This window comes from Chiloscyllium plagiosum, chromosome 12 (assembly GCF_004010195.1).
Source record: "Chiloscyllium plagiosum isolate BGI_BamShark_2017 chromosome 12, ASM401019v2, whole genome shotgun sequence".
Taxonomy (NCBI): domain Eukaryota; kingdom Metazoa; phylum Chordata; class Chondrichthyes; order Orectolobiformes; family Hemiscylliidae; genus Chiloscyllium; species Chiloscyllium plagiosum.
In genome coordinates this window covers 43,567,399-43,586,658 of record NC_057721.1, presented here as the reverse complement: position 1 = coordinate 43,586,658, position 19,260 = coordinate 43,567,399, and the positions used below count along the sequence as shown (strand labels likewise).

The 19,260-nt window shown below is 40.2% G+C and overlaps 1 protein-coding gene across 1 annotated transcript in view; it reads left to right on the top strand.

The window, feature by feature from the left end:
• Window positions 1-19,260, top strand: part of LOC122555502 (protein mab-21-like 3) — a 73,779-nt gene that overhangs the window by 33,618 nt on the left and 20,901 nt on the right. The window contains exons 2-4 of the mRNA XM_043701526.1: window positions 7,512-7,583; window positions 11,287-11,578; window positions 18,429-18,610. Coding sequence (XP_043557461.1) covers window positions 7,512-7,583; window positions 11,287-11,578; window positions 18,429-18,610 — 546 coding nt within the window. The remainder of the gene's footprint in view (window positions 1-7,511; window positions 7,584-11,286; window positions 11,579-18,428; window positions 18,611-19,260) is intronic.

Here is a 19,260-nt window from a genome sequence, read left to right as displayed (position 1 = left end):
TGTTACAAAAAGTCAGAAATCAGTTCTATCACAAGTACAAAACACATTCAAGTGAAAGAAGCTCAGAGTACTTAGCTGATCATTAGCTAGATTCAAATCATTAACATGCCTTAAAATAAATATTTAGCTGGATTGACTGCATGTGATAAAAGTAAACATTCACCGTAAAAAGCTCGAAAGATGACAGATGTGGATATAAGACAATTTTTGAGAGAAAAATGTTTACTACAAAGGAAATATTAAAATAAAAGGGGGTCCAAATCAAATAACTTCACATGGAAAGAGGAGAGAAGTACAAGATAAAGTGAAAGATAAAACATTAAAACATTATTAGCAAAACAAAGTAATGGGGGTGAAGCTACAAATATTGTAAACTGAAATTGAGTTAAAGAAAAAATTATTATTCCTTGGATTTTGGAAACTGTTGTGTAACCAATCTGAGTTGGTACAGAACCTGCTGAAATGAAACTTTCTGCAGTGTAGCTGGTGTGATGTTTCCATTAGTTTCTCTTATCCCTTCCCCTAGGGTGATTGTACATTTGACACCTTGCCATGTTCCAGCTAAATAATTATTTTCAAGCGTGATAGAAGCAATGGGTTTCTAGCTAATTATCTCTCAAGATACTTTGACCCTCCGATTAGCTCTTTTCAGCTGAGTGCATTTGACGTCTATAGTAGCACTGACTTCTAATCACTTAGAACCAGTTTGGTTTGAAATAAATCAAAATCTTCTCGAACAGGTCAGCTAACCTGGTGCATTCCCTCTATGCTGGTTTTTGGCTGCTACTGTAATTATTTAGGGTTTTGCATGAGCATTTTCAAATGGGAGCCCACTTGTAAAATGCTGTGCCCGTGGATAAATGAGGAACACTGCATATGAACAGTTAAGTTTTTTTTTAGAAAAAAGCTACTATTTATGTCACAAAACATCTTTCAGCCTCTTTACAGTCCATCTGAGTCCCACGGTGGTCCCCAACCCCCTTTTTTTATTTAAACACTCATTTTGTCTTATTTGCACAGAGGAACTGTGTACATTTCTGTCTTTATATTACTTACAGTACATTTTTTACAGCTCAATCCCTAAAAAGGCTTGGGCATCAACACAAGGGAGGGTATGAGGGCAGTTTATTCCATCACCCACCTACGGCCTGTCATTCTCGCTACAAACTCATACATTCTTTCCTTTCTTGCTCATTACACATCAGTAATATTCTACTCTTGTTTTCTAACCACTGGGTAATCTAGAATGGGCTGCTGTTGAGGAGCAGTTTCTCATGGATGAGTCAGGTTCCTGTTTAAAGGGGAGCACATCACTTATTGGGAAGTTAAGTTCCCTTGTGGCTTCTTTTGTTTCACAGGTATTGGAAGAAATTGAAAAATGAGTGACCGTCACCACACCATGTTTTTTTTGAAGTGTCACTTGAAGTACTTCAGGTAAAACGGGGAATCTCCATTTGGCAACAGAGGTTAGAGAGTTATAAAGACATGGCAAGAGATTTTAGAGTCTGGCAGGACCTGGATATAGTGCAGAAATGCTTTAGTGACCTCATGAGAATAGTGAGGATGAGTATTACTCTTTATTCCTCTCTGCAACACATGGTTACAGTCTTTCGTCCCCTCCCGTAGCAGTCAATAAATCACTTCCTTTCAATGTTTTTTTCATCATCCAGGACAAGGCTGCATTCTACAGCCTGCCATTCTCATTATTCACTCACTCTTCTCATCTTTGCTCCTTACTCATTAGCAATGTTCTTATCTCATTGTCTAACCAATGGGTAATCAACAATTTCTCACATCCCACTCCACATACTTAACACCTCCCCATCCTGATTGTACTTTATATCATCTCCCACTTAATAGATGCACTACCTCACATTTCCACACTGACTCTTTAGTAGTCATACTCAAACACTTGCAGTTCCTTGCTGCCAGGTAATACCATTATCATGAGAGGAACAGAATTATGGAAGAACTGCATAATCTCATGTAGAAAAATTTGGAGCAACAAACCATAGGAATTTGAGAACCTCTCTGAATTCTGATACATTGGGACCTCAAGGCCTTTGAACTTGACTCACGAACCAAGGTCTCCTGATGATAACCTCTTCAGTAACCATTGAAAAATTCACTCTCAGCCAGATACACACTTCACATTACATCTTCTCCAAACATGCATCCACTGTCCTAATGCCAATGTAAATCACCCTCTTTCTCCATGTCTCTTTAACAGTGAAGCTGTAAAAAGCGGAGGCTTGTAGAGGGAAGATACTTCTGGGGAGGCAGTGTCACAAGCTCCCTCGCTGCCATTAGAATAAGCCAGAAGGATCTGCATGTGGTGCCGTGCCCAGTATTAGTAAGCAGGGACAATTAGCTGTGGTAACAGAACCTGTTAGATATCTTTTACACTCCGAAAATGCAAAGAAAATCTAAAGAGGCTAGACTGACACACCGTAACCTTAAGTTTTCTCCCTTGGCCACTGAAATAAAAATAGAACTGCTCCGCTTCCCAGAAGTGTTAAATAAGCCCAAAGCTTCCTTAATGCATCCATGTTAAATATTAAAGGCTTCTATGCTGTTTGCATGTTCTATAGGTGGTATCGCACTGTAAAACTAGCTGGAGTAACAGGATTTTTTTTTGTCCTAATTTGGCTCACTGTACTTCATAAACTTGCAAGAAAGTGGGGTAAACATGCCGGCCTGCTAGTAAGACTGAGACGACACAGTTTCGAGATCCCCCCCCCCTCTTTCCCAGCTTACTCCTAGCAATGCACAATCTCTGGAGAACAAGATGGACAAACTCAGATCATGGCTCAGGTTCCAGTGTGAACTGTGGGATTGCTGCACACTCTGCTTCACAGAAACCTGGCTCAACCCATCCATTTCCAACTGTACACTTCAGGCTGATGGTTTTTCTATCCGTCGTATGGACCGTACAGCGTCCTCAGGTAAAAGAAAGGGTGGAGGAGTTTGCCTTTTAATCAACAACCTGTGGTGCATGGACATTGCAACCCTGGGCAGCCATTGCTCCCCAAACCTTGAATTCCTCACCATCAAATGCCGCCCCTTCTATCTTCCACAGGAATTTCCCGCTGTTATACTAACTGCTGTGTACATACCACTACAAGCAAAGGATGTGCTGTACTCCACCACTAACACCTTGGAGACAGAACAGCCAGAGGCCCTGTATATTGTGACTGGCGACTTCAATCAAGCCAATCTAAGGAAGGTGTTTAGGACCACTGCTACACCACTGTGAAAGATGCCTACTGCTACATCCCCCACCCAAAATTTCAGGAACTCTGACCACAATGCTGTGTTTCTTCTCCCAGCTTACAGGCAAAAGCTCAAGCAGGAGACCCCCTCGTGGATACAGGTCCAGTGCTGGTCAGAGGAGGTGGAGGATCAACTCCGGTGCAATCTGGAATTGGCTGATTGAGCCATGTTCAAACAGGCCGCAGGTACCTTGGACGAGTACGCCACCAACGTCACAGACTTTATCGGCAAGTGTGTGGAGGACTGCATACAGAGGAAGTCAATCCGGCTGTTCCCCAACAGGAAACCCTGGATGAATCAGGACTTACAGAACCTGCTAAAAACCAGGCGTGAGGCCTTCACATCAGGAGACCCACTCAAATATAAGGAATCCAAGTATGACCTTTGCGGAGCCATTAAGACAGCCAAGGACCAATACTGATCCAAACTAGAGACCCAGACACACACCCAGCAACTATGTCAAAGTCTGAATAACATCACAGGTTCTAAAAAGAGACAGTGCAAGATAGCAGATGATGACATATCCCTCCCAGATCGTTTCAACGCCTTCTATGCTCGCTTTGAGCAGAATTTCGGTGGAGAGGTAACACCTATTCCGACAAGTCCTGATGAACCTATCCCAACAGTCACTGCATCAGAGGTCAGATCAGTTTTCCTTCGTGTGAATCCAAGGCAAGCGATGGGACAAGATGGAGTACCAGGCTGTGCATTCAGAGCATGCACATATCAACTGGCAGAGGACATCTTCAACCTCTCCCTGCAGCAGGCCACTGTCCCTGCCTGTTTCAAGTGGGCTAACATCATCCCTGTGCCTAAGAAGGCTCATGCAGCATGTCTCAATGTCTACCACCCAGTGGCCCTAACTTCGGTGGTCATGAAGTGCTTTGAAAGGCTGATCATGGCATTAATCAACTCCAGCCCCCCCACTTCTCTTGACCCACTCCAATTTGCCTATTGGACCAACAGATCAACTTCAGATGCCATTTCACTTGCCCTTCACTCCTCCCTAGAATGTCTTGACACCAAGAACAGCTATGTGAGAATCCTACTCATTGACGACAGTTCAGCCTTCAACACTATTATCCCCTCGAGACTGTTTACTAAATTTAGTGATCTCGGACTAAGCCCCACTCTCTGCAACTGGATCCTCAGTTTCCTGACCCACAGGTCACAATCACTGAAGGTTGGGGACAATATTTCATCCTCACTAACACTCAACACTGGAGTCCCCAAGGGGTGCACACTGAGCTACCTACTGTGCTCACTGTATACCCATGATTGTGTCACCAAATACCAGACTAATGCCATTTACAAGTTCACTGATGACACTATCATAGTCAGTCGAATCGCAAATGACGATGAAAGAGACTACAGACAGGAGGTGGAAGACCTGGAAAAATGGTGCACTGAGAACAACCTAGCTCTCAATGCCGGCAAAACCAAGGAACTCATTATTGACTTTCAGCGGGATGTTACTCATGCCCCCCTACACATTAATGGCACAGAGATGGAATGAGTGGAGAGTGTCAAGCTCCTGGGAGTGGTCATCCACAACAAGCTTTCTTGGGCTCTTCATGTGGATGCACTGGTTACAAAGGCCCAACAACGTCTCTTCTTCCTCAGGCAGCTGAGGAAATTTGGCATGACGGCAAATACCCTTGCCAACTTTTATAGGAGCTCCATCAAGAGCATTCTGTCTGGATGTATCAGTACCTGGTATGGCAACTGTACCATTCAAGATCAGAGACGGTTACAGAGAGTGGTGAACTCGGCCCGGACAATCACAAAGGCCAACCTCCCACCTATAGAATCCATCTACCAGGCCTGGTGTCAAGGAAAAGCCGCCAGCAATCTTAAAGATCTATCCCACTTTGGCAATATTTTTCTTCAACCTCTACCATCGGGGAGAAGGTACAAAATCTTGAAGACACGCACCAGCCACTTTCGTAACAGTTTCTACCCTACTGTTGTTAGAATACTGAATGGACTCACAAACACTTAACATTCGCCTGCACCTGTGTTTTAGTTTTTGCCTCTGTTTACCTATTATTTAATATCTATGCTACTTAACTCTGCGATCTGCCTGTATTGCTCACAAGACAAAGTTTTTCACTGTGCCTTGGTACACGTGACAATAAATTCAATTCAACTCCACTCAATTTAATTCAATTCAAGTTGGTGCTTGTGTAACTGCTGAGGTCCCACATTTAAAGAACCTTGAAGTTCCATTTTCAATAATCTGACAAAGGACAGTCAAAATGGAAGGGATGCCTAGGGTCTGATGCAGAGTGCATGGAAGGAGGTGAATGATTGACATCTTCAGACGTTCTTGCATAATTACTAAATATTGGGTGAAGTTTGATCCCCCTCTAGGTTAACTAAGCAAACTAGGGATGATGTTACCTTGTAGCTATGTATTGTAATGAGCAATTTTACTACTGACTACACTTGCCCTCATTCCATCAAATAGGTGCTCAATTTGCAGGGGACACAAAACTGGGGAAATAATGTGAACCATGAGGAGAACAGTGATAGATTTCAAGAAGACGCAAACAGGATGGTGGACTAAATATTTAAACTCACTAGGTAAAAATACAGTAGTTGAGATGCTATAAAGACGTTTTTGAGCACAGCCCAGACCATCACGGAAGCCAACCTCCCAATCCATGGATTCCTGAAGAAGGGTTACTCCTGAAACGTTAACTTCTCCACTTCCTAATGCTGCATGGCTTGCTGTGTTCTTCCAACCTCCTGCTTGTCTACCTTTGCATCTACCACCTGCATTTTTTTTTGTCTTTAACCAAGTCAGTATCCAGTCTTGGGCTGACAATTGGCAAGCAACATCTGTGCCAAGCAATAATTAGCATCACAAAGAAATGATGTAACCATCGCCCCTTGATATTCAATAGTATTATTATTACTGAATCCCCCTATATCTATCCTAGGTGATACTGTTGACCAAAATTTGAACTGGACTTGCCATCTAAGTATTATGGTTACAAGAGCAATTAAGAGGTTAAGAATCCTGCAGTGAATAACTCACTTCCTGACTCCTCAAAGTCATGTGTGTGATGAAATACTCCCACTTGCCTCAATGCAGTTCCAATAACACTCAAGCTTGACACCATTCAGAATAAAGCCGCCCACTTGATTGGCACCGCATCCACAAGCATCTACTCCCTTCACCACCAATGCCTAGTAGCAGCAGTGTGTACCATCTATAACATTGATTGCAGAAATTCACCCAAGGTTATTGGACAACACCTTCCAAACCCATGACTACTTCCATCTAGAAGGATAAGGGCAACAGTTACATAGCAGCACCACCACCTGCAAGTTCCCCTCTAAGCTACTCACCATCCTGACTTGGAAACATACCACCGTTCCTTCACTCGCTGAGGCAAAATTCTGCAACTCCCTCCCTACTGCATTGTGGTACGCATGCACCAAAAGAACTTCAGCAGTTCAAAAAGACAGCTCATTACTATCTTCTCAAGGCTCACTCAAGATGGGCAATAAATGCCGGCCCAGTCAATGACACCTACATCCAATGACTACATTTTCTTTCAGAAAGATGTCTTCTAGAGTGGATCTGCAGCTATTCAATTTCAGTCTATATGACACTTTGAGCCATTGTCAGGGTGAGCAGCCTTCTTCCAGTTGATCAGACCTTTCTGCCATTAAAAGAACTGCCAGGAGTCAGTTAAGTAGATGCTAAAGATTTGAGATGAGGGGAATTTCTCTGGAGTTGGGTCTCTACAATTGATAGCGCAGAGGAACAAGTTGAAATTTTATTTTGTGTGTTTTGAGATCATACTAATTGTCTTGCATATTTAGTTTGACTTGTTAAACTAATTGACTTGTTAAATTAACTTCTGTTTTTATAAGAAATTTGCAGCCTGTTATGAACATGTCTTCATGACTAAGCACCACCGTAACTAATTAAATGAGAAAATGCTCAAGATCTGTTATTCCATATTCCATTTGGGAATCTGACTCCTCCAGTAGTATCATCAGCTGGGACCATATCAAACTGCAGTAATATTTGAATTCAGATTGTTTGCATAAAACAATATTTTGGATTAAATATTCTATTGATGTTATTTTTTTAAGGTCTCAGTGTTTTCAAGATGCCTTGTGTTCTCGATACTTTTCAATTTTTCTGGTTCTCTCTTTTTAATAATAGTCTGAGTTCATTTTTCTTTTTACAGAACATTATTTTATTGTTTTTTTTCTAGGACCAATTGGCTGTAGTGGCTAAATGGTCATCTATTCTAACAGGGAAGCGAGCCCAACATGCTTCTATCCAGGTACACATCATAATGATTCGCTCTTCCATACTTGCATTCCAACACTTTTCCATTTCCCACTTCCCCAATCCATTTCCCAATGCATCATTATCCCTAGATATGTACCTTCTCTCCCTTGCTTATCCAACTCCAGATTCCACTGATATTTTCCAAGTTCAACCTATCGAATCAACTTTTAAAAATAATTTTCTGCCATTTTGCACAATAAACTAGCCATTTGTGTGAAACTGAAATATTTTAAATATATCATGTATCGTTTCTTCTGCCTCAGTAAAAATAATATTCTGTTACTTCCCAACATGCTTCTTTGTATGTTTTTAGGTGACAAACAAATGTTGTGAAAATTGTGCTTGGGAAAACCCCAAACATTCGTACACTGCATCCATTGATGAATAGCTTGCTTGTGGATTTATGTTTCTTTGACAGTTTTGAAGTACAGTATTATAAGTGTGTGTTTCACATGGTTTGGGACATCAAGCTAAACAGCCAGAAGTCCAATCTTCCTGCAACATTTCAGGTCTTATAAAACTCAATGACAGTAATGGTGTTAGTGCATGATTACAACATAATATTATTACTTTGTGAGAATAACTTGCTTGAATATACTGGAACTTCTAAATTATTAGTTAATGCACAACTGTAGCAAGAATGGGATCAGAACAACCTTCAAAGAAGTCCATAGCAAAACCATATTTTTATATTTTCAGTACAGTGCTACAGCAGATCCTACTCAGTATGTTTCATCAGGCATTGACTCTGCTGACATTATTTTGACATAATACTGTATGGCACTGTGTTACATCAATATCACATGTTCAGCATGTGCCAGAGGCAAATGTGGCAAACACACTGCATGTGCTACAAGCAAATGGCAATGTGTGAAAGTCAAAGGGGAGCAGTTCTTAGTGGGGTGAAATGGGAGTACTGTCAGGGGATACTGCCACAGTCAAGGGACTTGTCCAGTTCCAGTTTGGCCACTTTCAGGTACCCAGAGTCTGTCTGGACATTCAGTCATACTGGTCAAATGTAATTAGTGCAACACTTAGTTCAGTTGGGATGCTGTGGAGACGTCAGCTTGGCGGATGGATCAATTGGTTGTGTACTGAGCATCACATCCAAAGGGGTGAAGGGGATGAATTTCATTTATGATTGTTTTACGCTCTTAAGCCAGAGACAATAAAATATTGTCTGATTTACTCCTTTCTGTTTGTATACTGCTGATCCTTCTTCTGACAGACAGAAGATGTTTTCCAAATTCTGGTCTGCTATTCCCATTTTTGAAGTATACCCATAACAAAATCCTCCTAAGTGAAATCACAGATGACATTTATTAACAAAACATTCAAAATATAGGAGGATTGCCTTTTTACTCCATTCTCACCATCAAGAACTTGGGAAAAGTGAAGAGGACAGGAGAGAAGATATGTAAGAAATTACAAGATTTGGTAAATCACTTCAATGAGCTACACCTTCCCAGAAGTCCATGTCTACTAATAGTTTCCTTGATGAGCACACCACAGTAGTGTTCCTTCTTGCAAGCAAAGTGTTGGCTTCTTTCTAATCAACAGCTTGAGGACAGAGGTAGAGGGTGAGCAACAGGCTGCTAATTCAGCATCGAGTCTTGCTCTCTCAAGTTCAACAGCAACTAGCAAATATAACTAGAGTTATATATTTAAATGATTCAACCAACTTCAGTCATGTGACAAGAACAGGCATTTCGGCTGTTGATCACCCATCTCAGTGGGCTAATTGGAAAGGCACTAAGCTAACAGTTTAGCTTTACCTCTGCTGTTAGAGTTTCTACAGCGAGCCACCAAGACACTTGTAAAAGCATTAGCACTCATTTAGTAGCTCTGTATGTTTTCCTTTGTCGAATGCTGGCTGGGAGCAAATGCCTCATCTCTCAATTCTTTGTATCAGCTTCAGCCAGAATGACAATATAATGCAAGGGTTCAGAAGCTTTTGGAAATATAATCATGTGTTCAGCCTCAACCATTTTATAATTGTCCGTTTTTAAAAGAAACAGAATTTAAATATGAAAATAGAAGCGAATACAGTTTTCTTTGGGATTTCTCTTCTTGTTCTCTGGCCATGACATGAGACAAAGGAGGGCATTGAGTATACTGGAAGAGAATGGAAAGCAATTAGTGGTGATATGCAAATAGCTGAAGTGGTGAGGTGTTCCGAGTGAGTGAGTGAGTACTAAGTGCAGAGGGCAGGAAGAGTCAGAACTCATGAGGATGAGTAGGTGAGAGCTATTGAATGAGCATAACATATGCAATAATGAGAGTTGCAGTCCATGAGACTTGGTGAGTTGTGTGCTTAATGACAGAATGAATGGTTACCCTGTGGGTGTGAAGTAGAGGAGAAAAGATAGTGGAACTTACCCTTAGGGAGTGCAAATGATCATTGACCTCCTTTCTGTACTTATGGGCATCATTTACAATTTGGTTGTATAAGGGCTTAGTGTGGTGGTGTGCAAGTAAAAGGACTGTACTCCCCTCTATCCCATGTGCCCAGACCTCCAGGTTTCTGGATGTAAATTTGCTCGCTGAGCTGGAAGGTTTGTTTTCAGACGTTTTGTCACCAACATCATCAGCGAGCCTCCAGTGAAGCACTGGTGTTAGTGACCCAATTTCTATTTATGTGTTTAGGTTTCCTTGGGTTGGTGATGTCATTCCCTGTGGTAATGTTAGTTCCTGTGGTGATGTCATTTCCTGTTCTTTCTCTTAGAGGGTGTTAAATGCAGGTCCAAGTCGATGTGTTTGTTGATAGAGTTCCAGTTGGAATGCATGGAACAACGGAAATTCCCCAACAGCCAGGTTACAAAATAATTGAGGTGAAGAGCAGAGGTTGTGTGAGAGAGGTCATTCTAAATGTTGGTGGACTGCACACCATGAATGCTTCTCACAAAGGACTTTGATTGAAAATGGAAAACTTCCACTATTAGCTATATTTCGGTTATCATCAGTTGAACACACGATAAAGGATGCTACACCATTATATTCTTATTCTTAAAATTGGATCTCCTGAATCAGGTTATAATCAAATATACAGTGATAATCATCACAATAAAGTATATTCACTTCTAAGTCGAAAACAATGACTACTTGAGTGAGACGCCTTGAGATAGCAGGTGCTGTAACTTTATCACAGTCAAGAGTCAATGCCTGGTGAAGTGTAGAAAATTGATGAGAGAACATGTGAACAAGAAACTAGTTTCAGTGTGGAGAAGAATCATTTTATTTTAGATGGTTCATTTTAGATGGTTCCAGTATACTCTCTCATTTGTCTCTGGTTTTAAAAAAAATCATTTTACTATACTGCAGGCACACATTGATCTAACTTTCCCTTCCAGTTTACACACTGCTATTCTCTGATTTAATTATAATTTTACTCCTCACAAGATATTGATCATTAATGACATTGGTGTCATTCGCATTAGTGTTTTTGCCTGGAGTTGCTTCTGTCAGCTGTGCAGTCTGATGATCTGTTCCTGAACAGATCAGACATACTCATGCATTCACAGGCAGATAATAATTATTAACTGAGAAACTTTACATGTGCTTTGCAATCATCATATGTTCACGATGTGGTTAATTACAAAGATGAACATTCTTTCACTGTGTGTTCAAATCTCCGTACTGACTATAATGCCTGAAAGGGAATGTTAGTGTCCAAATGGTGTTTTAATTTCTCTCAGGTTCAATCACCAACACAGTTTTTCATTATGGTTCCACTCCGAGGTCTGTCAGCTTACACAGAACGGAAAGTTCGCCAGTGGCGCTATTATACCTTGACTGGTTCCAAACTCATCTCGCCAGTTCAGGAGCCTGAGAAGTTGCATCAATGGTTGGAGGTGGACCAGTTCCTTAAGTCTACTCAGGAATGGCACCAGTCTGATGTGACTATTGAAGGGGATATTGTTCCTTCTAAAGTTGTTGCAATGTTTAAAGCTCTGCTTGAGAAACCACTCCAAGCCTCTAACTTTCATGGTAAGTAAAGGATCAGAACCATCAATATAATTTGAAACACAGGCTAAGACCCAGTGACCTTGAAAAAAGCTGCACAAAAGGTTTAGCAATCTCTGTGTAGTTTCCCCTCTAATCTTGCTAGTTTAAAACCTGCTGCAAGTCAAAGAGATATCTTGGTGTGCTGCAGTGGCAGTGACGTCAGCAAGCAGATGAGGAACATATTAAAAAGATGTATTCACACACAGAAAACAGAAAGGGCATCATGGTGGCTTAGTGATTAGGACTGCTGCCTCATAGTACCAGGGATCCTGAGTTTGATTCCAGCCTCAGGTGACTGCATGTAGTTGTCATGTTTTCCCCGTGTCTGCATGGATTTCCTCCACGTGCTCTGGTTTCCTCCCAGTGTCCAGAGATGTATAGGCTAGGTGGATTGGCCCTGCTAAATTCCCCCAGTGTCCAGAGATGTACAGGTTAGGTGGATTGGCCATGCCAAATTCCTCTAGTGTCCAGAGGTGTGCAGGCTAGGTGAATTGGCCATGGGAAATGCAGGGTGACAGGGATAGTATGGGGAGTGGGTCTGGGTAGGATGCAGTGTGGACTCGATGGGCTAAATGGCCTTCTTCCACACTGTAAGGGTTCTATGATTTATGAAAGGTGAAGGCATTGATTCCCTTCACGTTTATTTTACTTTACAGATACTCAAATAAATAAATGACTATGATTGTTTGAGATAGAAACTAAATAAAGATATCCTCGTAGAAAAGGAATTTTTAAAAAACATTTTACGCTGGAACTTTTCGCTATGCAGAAATTTGATATTCTGAAAATATAAAATTAGCTTTTCAAGATCGATAAATGTATTTAATTGTAATTATGAAATTAGTATATTATTAAATCTTATTCAATGAGGAATAACTTTTTCAAAGGACTTTACTGCAGAACTAACTTTTAGAAGTGGAAGTTTGTTAAATAATGATTGCAATGGTGATTGCAGTCTGTGGGAACCTCTGTCGAGAAGCATAGACTTATTGACAGTAACTTATGAATTTCTGTCTTAGTCTGTGCATGCACAGTTCAAAGTTGCTGTCATTCTCAGAGCAACTGGTGGTATGGTCAATATAGATTGATTATTTTATGTAGACTGTACAAATGTTAGTCAAATGTACAATAACACTCAAGAATTTCAATAAAATCAGTTTATCTAGATATTATCATATTGCTGTTCATGGGAGCTTGATAAGTTATATAATTTGGATGCTGCATTTCTCACATTTCAACAGGGGGTCCATAGAGTCAGAGTCAGAGAGATGTACAGCATGGAAACGGACCCTTTGGTCCAACTTGTCCATGCCGACTAGATATCCTAAACTAATCCAGTCCCATTTTCTAGCATTTGGCCCATATTCCTCTGAACTCTTCCTATTCAAATACCCATCCAGGTGCCTTATAATTTTTGTAATTGTACCAACCTCCACAACTTCCTCTGGCAGCTCATTCCAAGCACCACTCTCTGCCTGAAAAAGTTGCCCCCTAGATCCACTTCAAAAGTATTGACATAATCAGCGGTCATGAAAAGGACTATATAAATGTAAGGCTTTATTTTCCCATTTCAACTCAATGTTGCAGCTTAGAATGTTGTGGAGGTGTATTTGTATCTGATCAGCTCACAAATGACTTTGGATTGACATCTGAATGTTTGTTAATTTAATTTTATACTAATTTTCATATATGCTGAACTCAAGATGTGCAGAGCTAACTAAGACACAATATCACTATTGAAAAATGTAAATTAAAAGTAAATGATTTGTAAGTGAAAAGGAATTATACCATGATAACAAAACTACAGATGAAGGAATGTAATTGAAAGTGACCTCATTGTTTTGAGTTAATGATATGGTGCCAGGTTAAACTATGATATTTTTGTCTTTGTCAAGAAAACTGCTGTCATCTAGGCAGTACTATGAATGGCATTAGGTTAAGAGCTAGGGAGGAGATAATTCATACAAGTTTCCTACTTGATCACTTGCTGGGAAATGCATGATTATGGATATGTGGTAAGGCGATAACTGGGCTGAGATCATGCTTGCTATGATAGAATATCATGCATAGCCCACTTATTGGGGAAAATTTTAAATCAATGAGAAAGCAGAACAGGAACCAAACCTGTTGCTGCTTCTTTTACTCTATTGTCAACAGTGAAAGTGATCTGCTTGCAAGTATGATCACTGTGTGGTTTTTGGCACCTGTGAAACCATGTACTCACATGAGCTAGCACCTTCCGGAGAGGAAAATATATGGAGAAAAATGAATAATTGCTTCTGAAGGAGACTTTAGTAAAATTATGGTAGTTCAGTGAAAGGATATAGTTATAGAGATGTACAGCATGGAAACAGACCCTTTGGTCCAACTCATCCATGCTGAAGGATAGAAAAGCAAAACACTGTTTAACTGGAAAGAGGCTGTAGAAATGCATGATTCAGAGGGATCACAATGTCCAGGGTCACAAATTACAAGAAGTTAGTATTCAGGTTCAGCAAATGATTGGAAAGTCAAATGGAATTAAATGTAGAAGTAGGGACGTTTTGCTACAATTGTGCAGGGTGAGGCCACAGTTGATCACTCATATAGTTTTGGTCGTCTTACATCAAAAAAAGATGTTAGAACCATTAGAAGCAGTTCAAAGAATGTTCTCGAAACTGATTCCTGGAATGAAGGTATTATTTTGTTAGGAAGCGTTGATGGCCTGTATCTTTTGGAGTTGAAAAGGATAATAGTTGACTTTGTTGAAACTATAAAATCTGGAGGAGACTTCATAGGATGATGCTGAAAAGATAGTTCCCTTGTTGAAGTGTTTAGAAGTAGGGACAACAGTTTAAAGGTAAGACTGCAATGAGGATGAATGTTCTTCTCTCAAAAAGTTATTAGCTTGTGGAATTTTCATTTGAGTCACTGAATATGTTCAAGGCTGAATGAGACAAATGTTTGATTTAGAAGAGTGTGGAAGGTATTGGGGAACAAAAAGGAAAGTGGAGTTGAGAATATAATGAGATCAGCCCTGATCTTGTTGAATGGTAGAGCAGGCTTGAGGACCTATTCCTGATCCTAACTCTTGTGTTCGATTTTATCAGCAACTGGAGAGCTGCCACTTGGAGGGGAAACCATCAGGAAATCTCGGGCAGATTCCTAGTGGGTTCCAGGGTGTTGGTTATGATTGAGTAGGAGGTGGAAATGCAACCACTTTGGTGACCTCTGTGGGAGTAAAGAGGTGGGACAGTCCATTCCTACAGTTAACTTCTAGATATGCCCCAACACCATATTCTCAATTGCTGGCATCTTCCTGCCTGCCTCCCACTTATTGAGAAAATCTTACCCTGTCTTTAAAGGTGCCTCAATGTGGAATTTTCTTCTTCCTCATCCTTCAGCCCCAGTAATGACCACCTCCTCAGGGTCCCTTTGCCTGCCTGCATACATTTCAAGTTCCATCAGTAGAACTCCTCACATGGTAGAACAATTCATGCCCAGGTTTAATGTGATGTATATTTGCCAAGTTGGTCAAAGGTCTTAAAGTTAATGTGGGTCTTGGAACAATAACTCTGCACAGACTCACTGAGACAGACTTTGGCCGGTGAGTCCTTGCAAATGTGAGAAGATTTGTAGCTCAGGTTGAGGTTTTGGAACTCAGCGAGCTAACCTACATCCAAAATCCTTGCAAATGTCCCATGTGCCTTGGCAGCTGAAAGTAAGGATGGACAGCATATGGGAGAAATGAAGTTTTTTTTCCTGTGACACTACTCCCCCATGCACCAATGTCCTCTACCCAGGAGATGGTAATTGTAACACTCCTCCTCTGGCAGCTGCAAGCAGCTTACCTGTTACATGTCCCCTACCTGGAAGTCATGCTTGTAAATCAATGTGATTTCCAGGCAAGGAATCTGCCAAAGCAAATCTCTAAGCTTTGGACACCTTGGACTTGAGGAAGTAGTAGCAGTCTCACAAATAGGGCAAAAAGCCAAGAAGGAATGGTAAAATCTTTATTGGCTGTTATGGTTGAATAAACTGTTAAGCAAAGTAATATCTGCAAAAAGTATTGGAGTGAATGGAATGCACTTTGGGAGTTTAAAATTGCAATTCTATGTGACCTTGAGGAGGTCACAGGACAATGGAAGTTATCGGGTGAGAAGAGCATGGGCAATACAGTGAGGGTTGTAAGGATGTGATGATAATTGAGAATATAGGCCTAGAGAAGAAAAAAAGGCCTCCACTCCCAACTGGTAATCAGTGATTGTCAGACTACCACGTGGATATTAGGCAGGAGTAGATTCCACCACCAGTAGTATGAGAAGAGATCCTTTAAACTGTCAAAAGATATTCATGATTTGCTATTAACATTCAAGTCGAAATGTTCAAAATGTAAAAGAGCAAAGATAGTTGACTCCATAGCTGAAGAAACCATTAGCGATAAAGTGATGCTTGTTTACTGATGAGTCAAACTCAGTATCCCACTGTGCTCCAAAAAGCATACCAAAATTTTTATATGAACAAGTTACAATACAAAATGATATTACTGGATCACATAGAAGGTTATTGAGTGTCATCTTCTCATGAAGAAGCTGCTTTAAATTATATCGTTCATAACTGAATAACCAAGTGGTTTCCATACAGAATGCTGAGCTATTCAAAATGTATGCATGTCCCCCCATCCATCACTGTAGTAATTTCTGCAAATACACTTTATTGTGTTTAGATTGTATAGTGTTTCACTAAAGTAGGCCTTTGACTTGCAATATGTTTTGTAGGAGGCCTGCCTATATTCCTGGTTACTGTCTTGTTGATTCACAAACCTCTGTCTGCCATGACCAAAGTAAAACAACAACAATATCCAACAGGTTAATGGGTGTAACTCCAGGAAGATAATGCTTTTCAGTGGATTGTTTGCTAAACCCTGTTGAGAGATAAAACGATTCATGCATTAGAAGTCTGTATTGATCAATCTCAATTAGGCTAGTTACTGAAGGAATACTTACCTGCAAACAGATACAATGATATCATTTTAAATAATGGGTAGGATTTTACTGCTGGGTACTCAGTCCACAGTCCTCATCTCAATCCAATTTATACATTGTTTCTAATTGAAAATTGCTAGTCGAAACAGTTGGTGGTTTAATGCAGGCAACTGTAAGGACCTGCTTCACTGCATTTAGTTGATTTGAGCAATTGGTTTAACTAGGTGAATATATTGAGTTTTGGAAGCAACAATTCCAAACCATCAAGGGAAATAAGTGGCGTTTCAAATGCCTCGAGCTCCAAGCCGTTTTGTTTGAGTAATCGCCGAGTTACGTTGCCAACAATACACCACAGAGTCTCCAGAAGGAATATGCCAGTGGAAATGCTGCCAATTACACACTGACAGATGGAAATTCATTCCGGGTGTGTATCTATGCATGTGGGGCCAGATTGTTTGGCATCTTGCAGATATCTATTAGTCACCTGTGGTGAGAACTTTCATAACACATAAATGTTGCAGTTGATTAGTTTCTTGTCAACATCAAAGTTTTATGCTCTGCTTCACCATCAAACCGAGCAAGTAGGGATGAGTGGCAAATCTTAGTCCTGAACCACACTGCCCTGGATTATATTGCAAAAAAAAAGATTAAATTTGGTACAATTAAATTTGGATTCAGCTGAATTATTCATTATTTTTAAAAAATCTAACAGGGTGCACAACAATGGGGCGAAATGGTTCCTCAACATGTATAACCTATGTTACAAAAAGAAATCCTTGTTGAAAAGTTATTGAAAGTGCATCTGTGTTGAATTCCTGACAATTTTGTGACATAACCTGTAAGGAAGCACCATTCAATAATAAGACTATTAAGATTTGCACGCTGATTATATCCAAAATCTTATCCTGCTTTGACGCCCAGGTGTAAAGATAATTGAACAGAAAAATCTGACCTTATTTTTCCAATAAAAATATATTTGAAAAAGATTTTTAATATTACAAGTACCAAATAATACAGTTCAAAACAATACAAAAAAAACCCAAGTGGAAAAACACTCCAACCCACCCTCATGTACAAATGTATAAACATATATAGAAAAGTAAAGTAAAGAATAAAAACCCCAAACTGGCTATTTAACTAAATAAATAAATAACTAACGCCAGACTAATAAAAAGTAATAACTCAGCCCAGAGTCTGACTTTTAACACATTGATTGTTGCTCAGATAGTTCTCCTGTAACACTGTAATTGTGATCCAGCAAAAACTCGATTTAATAGAAAATTGTTTAATAGAAATAATGGGACCAATGGGAAAAGTGGGGTTAGGGGCAGACCAGCAAAAAATATCACTCACAATCACTCAAAAATCTAACACAAAGTACAATACAGCCTAAATGAAGGTTGAAATCATATTTACTAATGAAACAAAAGTAAATTTAACACAGCACATTTAAACAATGTAAGAGAGCTTCTCTCTGTATAGTACCTCTCATAGCTGCTCTGTCGGCAGCTGACATTGGTGCATGTGCACATCAGCGTGGAGATTTCAGTGCGCACGTTGCCGCATGTGCAGAACAAAGTCCTCAAAATGATAGATTGCTGCTGGAATCGCGCTATTGCCAATAGAGGTAAGCATTCTCGAAAATACTGTTCCCTAATTCTTATAGCCAAATCACGCTGCCGAGACACGCTTTATCCCAGAACTACCTGTAATGACGATTTCTCTCTTCTGCATTTTTTGTCTGCATTCTGTCCCTCCCTCTCTCTGTCCACCACTTCCTTTGTCCTTGTTTCCCTGTCTGAAATGATGACGATGCCTCCAAACATCAACCTACCTGTTGAACAAAAAAAATTCTGTTCTATCCACAGGAAAGATCAATGTTTTGGAAAATGTTGGACCTACCATACGACTTTCTGTGAAAACAACAGAACAACTTATTGAGGTGGAAATTGTACCAGCCATTGAAATTGCGAACCATTGGCCAAAAAAAGCACGTTGGCCACGGTTTCTGAAAAGATGGCCATCAAAAGAAAAGGCTCGAACTGTCAAGGTATTAGAGAATACGATGTAACAAATCAACAAGAAATCTGTTTATGTTAGGGATAGGAGAAAAGAGGATACATGTCAGAAAGCTGAAGGACTTTTTAAAGAAAAATTAAGTTTGATGTAGTTAGACAGAATAGCCCTTTGGATCTTTCAGAGACATGGCTATGCATGACAATAAGGATGATGCATCACTTATAATGAGACTGCCCATGAGCTTTATGAAAGGATTAGTGAGAGACAAACAGGAATAAAAACAAGGGTACAGAAAGAAGTGGGCGATTAGTACATTGATTTGAAGGTAGCTGCTTGTCCTTGGCTGAGCTGCAATGGGCCCAAAGACAGAGGGGAGAAATTTGTCTTAGGTAGTGGCACAAAATGGATACTATCTGGTCAGCCAACCATTATACACTGTCTAATGTCTAACCGCATTGATTGCAATGAACTGAATATTAGGAATTGTGTGTAGCAAAGCTAATCTCATACTGTACATTCAACAATGCAGATTGAGACAAGTTCCTACCTCTGAAGTTTAGTTTGAACATTGTATCAGAATTTGTAATGATATGTGGCCCATTTTATGTTTGAGCAGTTAGAGAGAGTCCTAGAGGTGTACAGCACAGAAACAGTCCCTTCAATCCAACATGTCCATGCTGC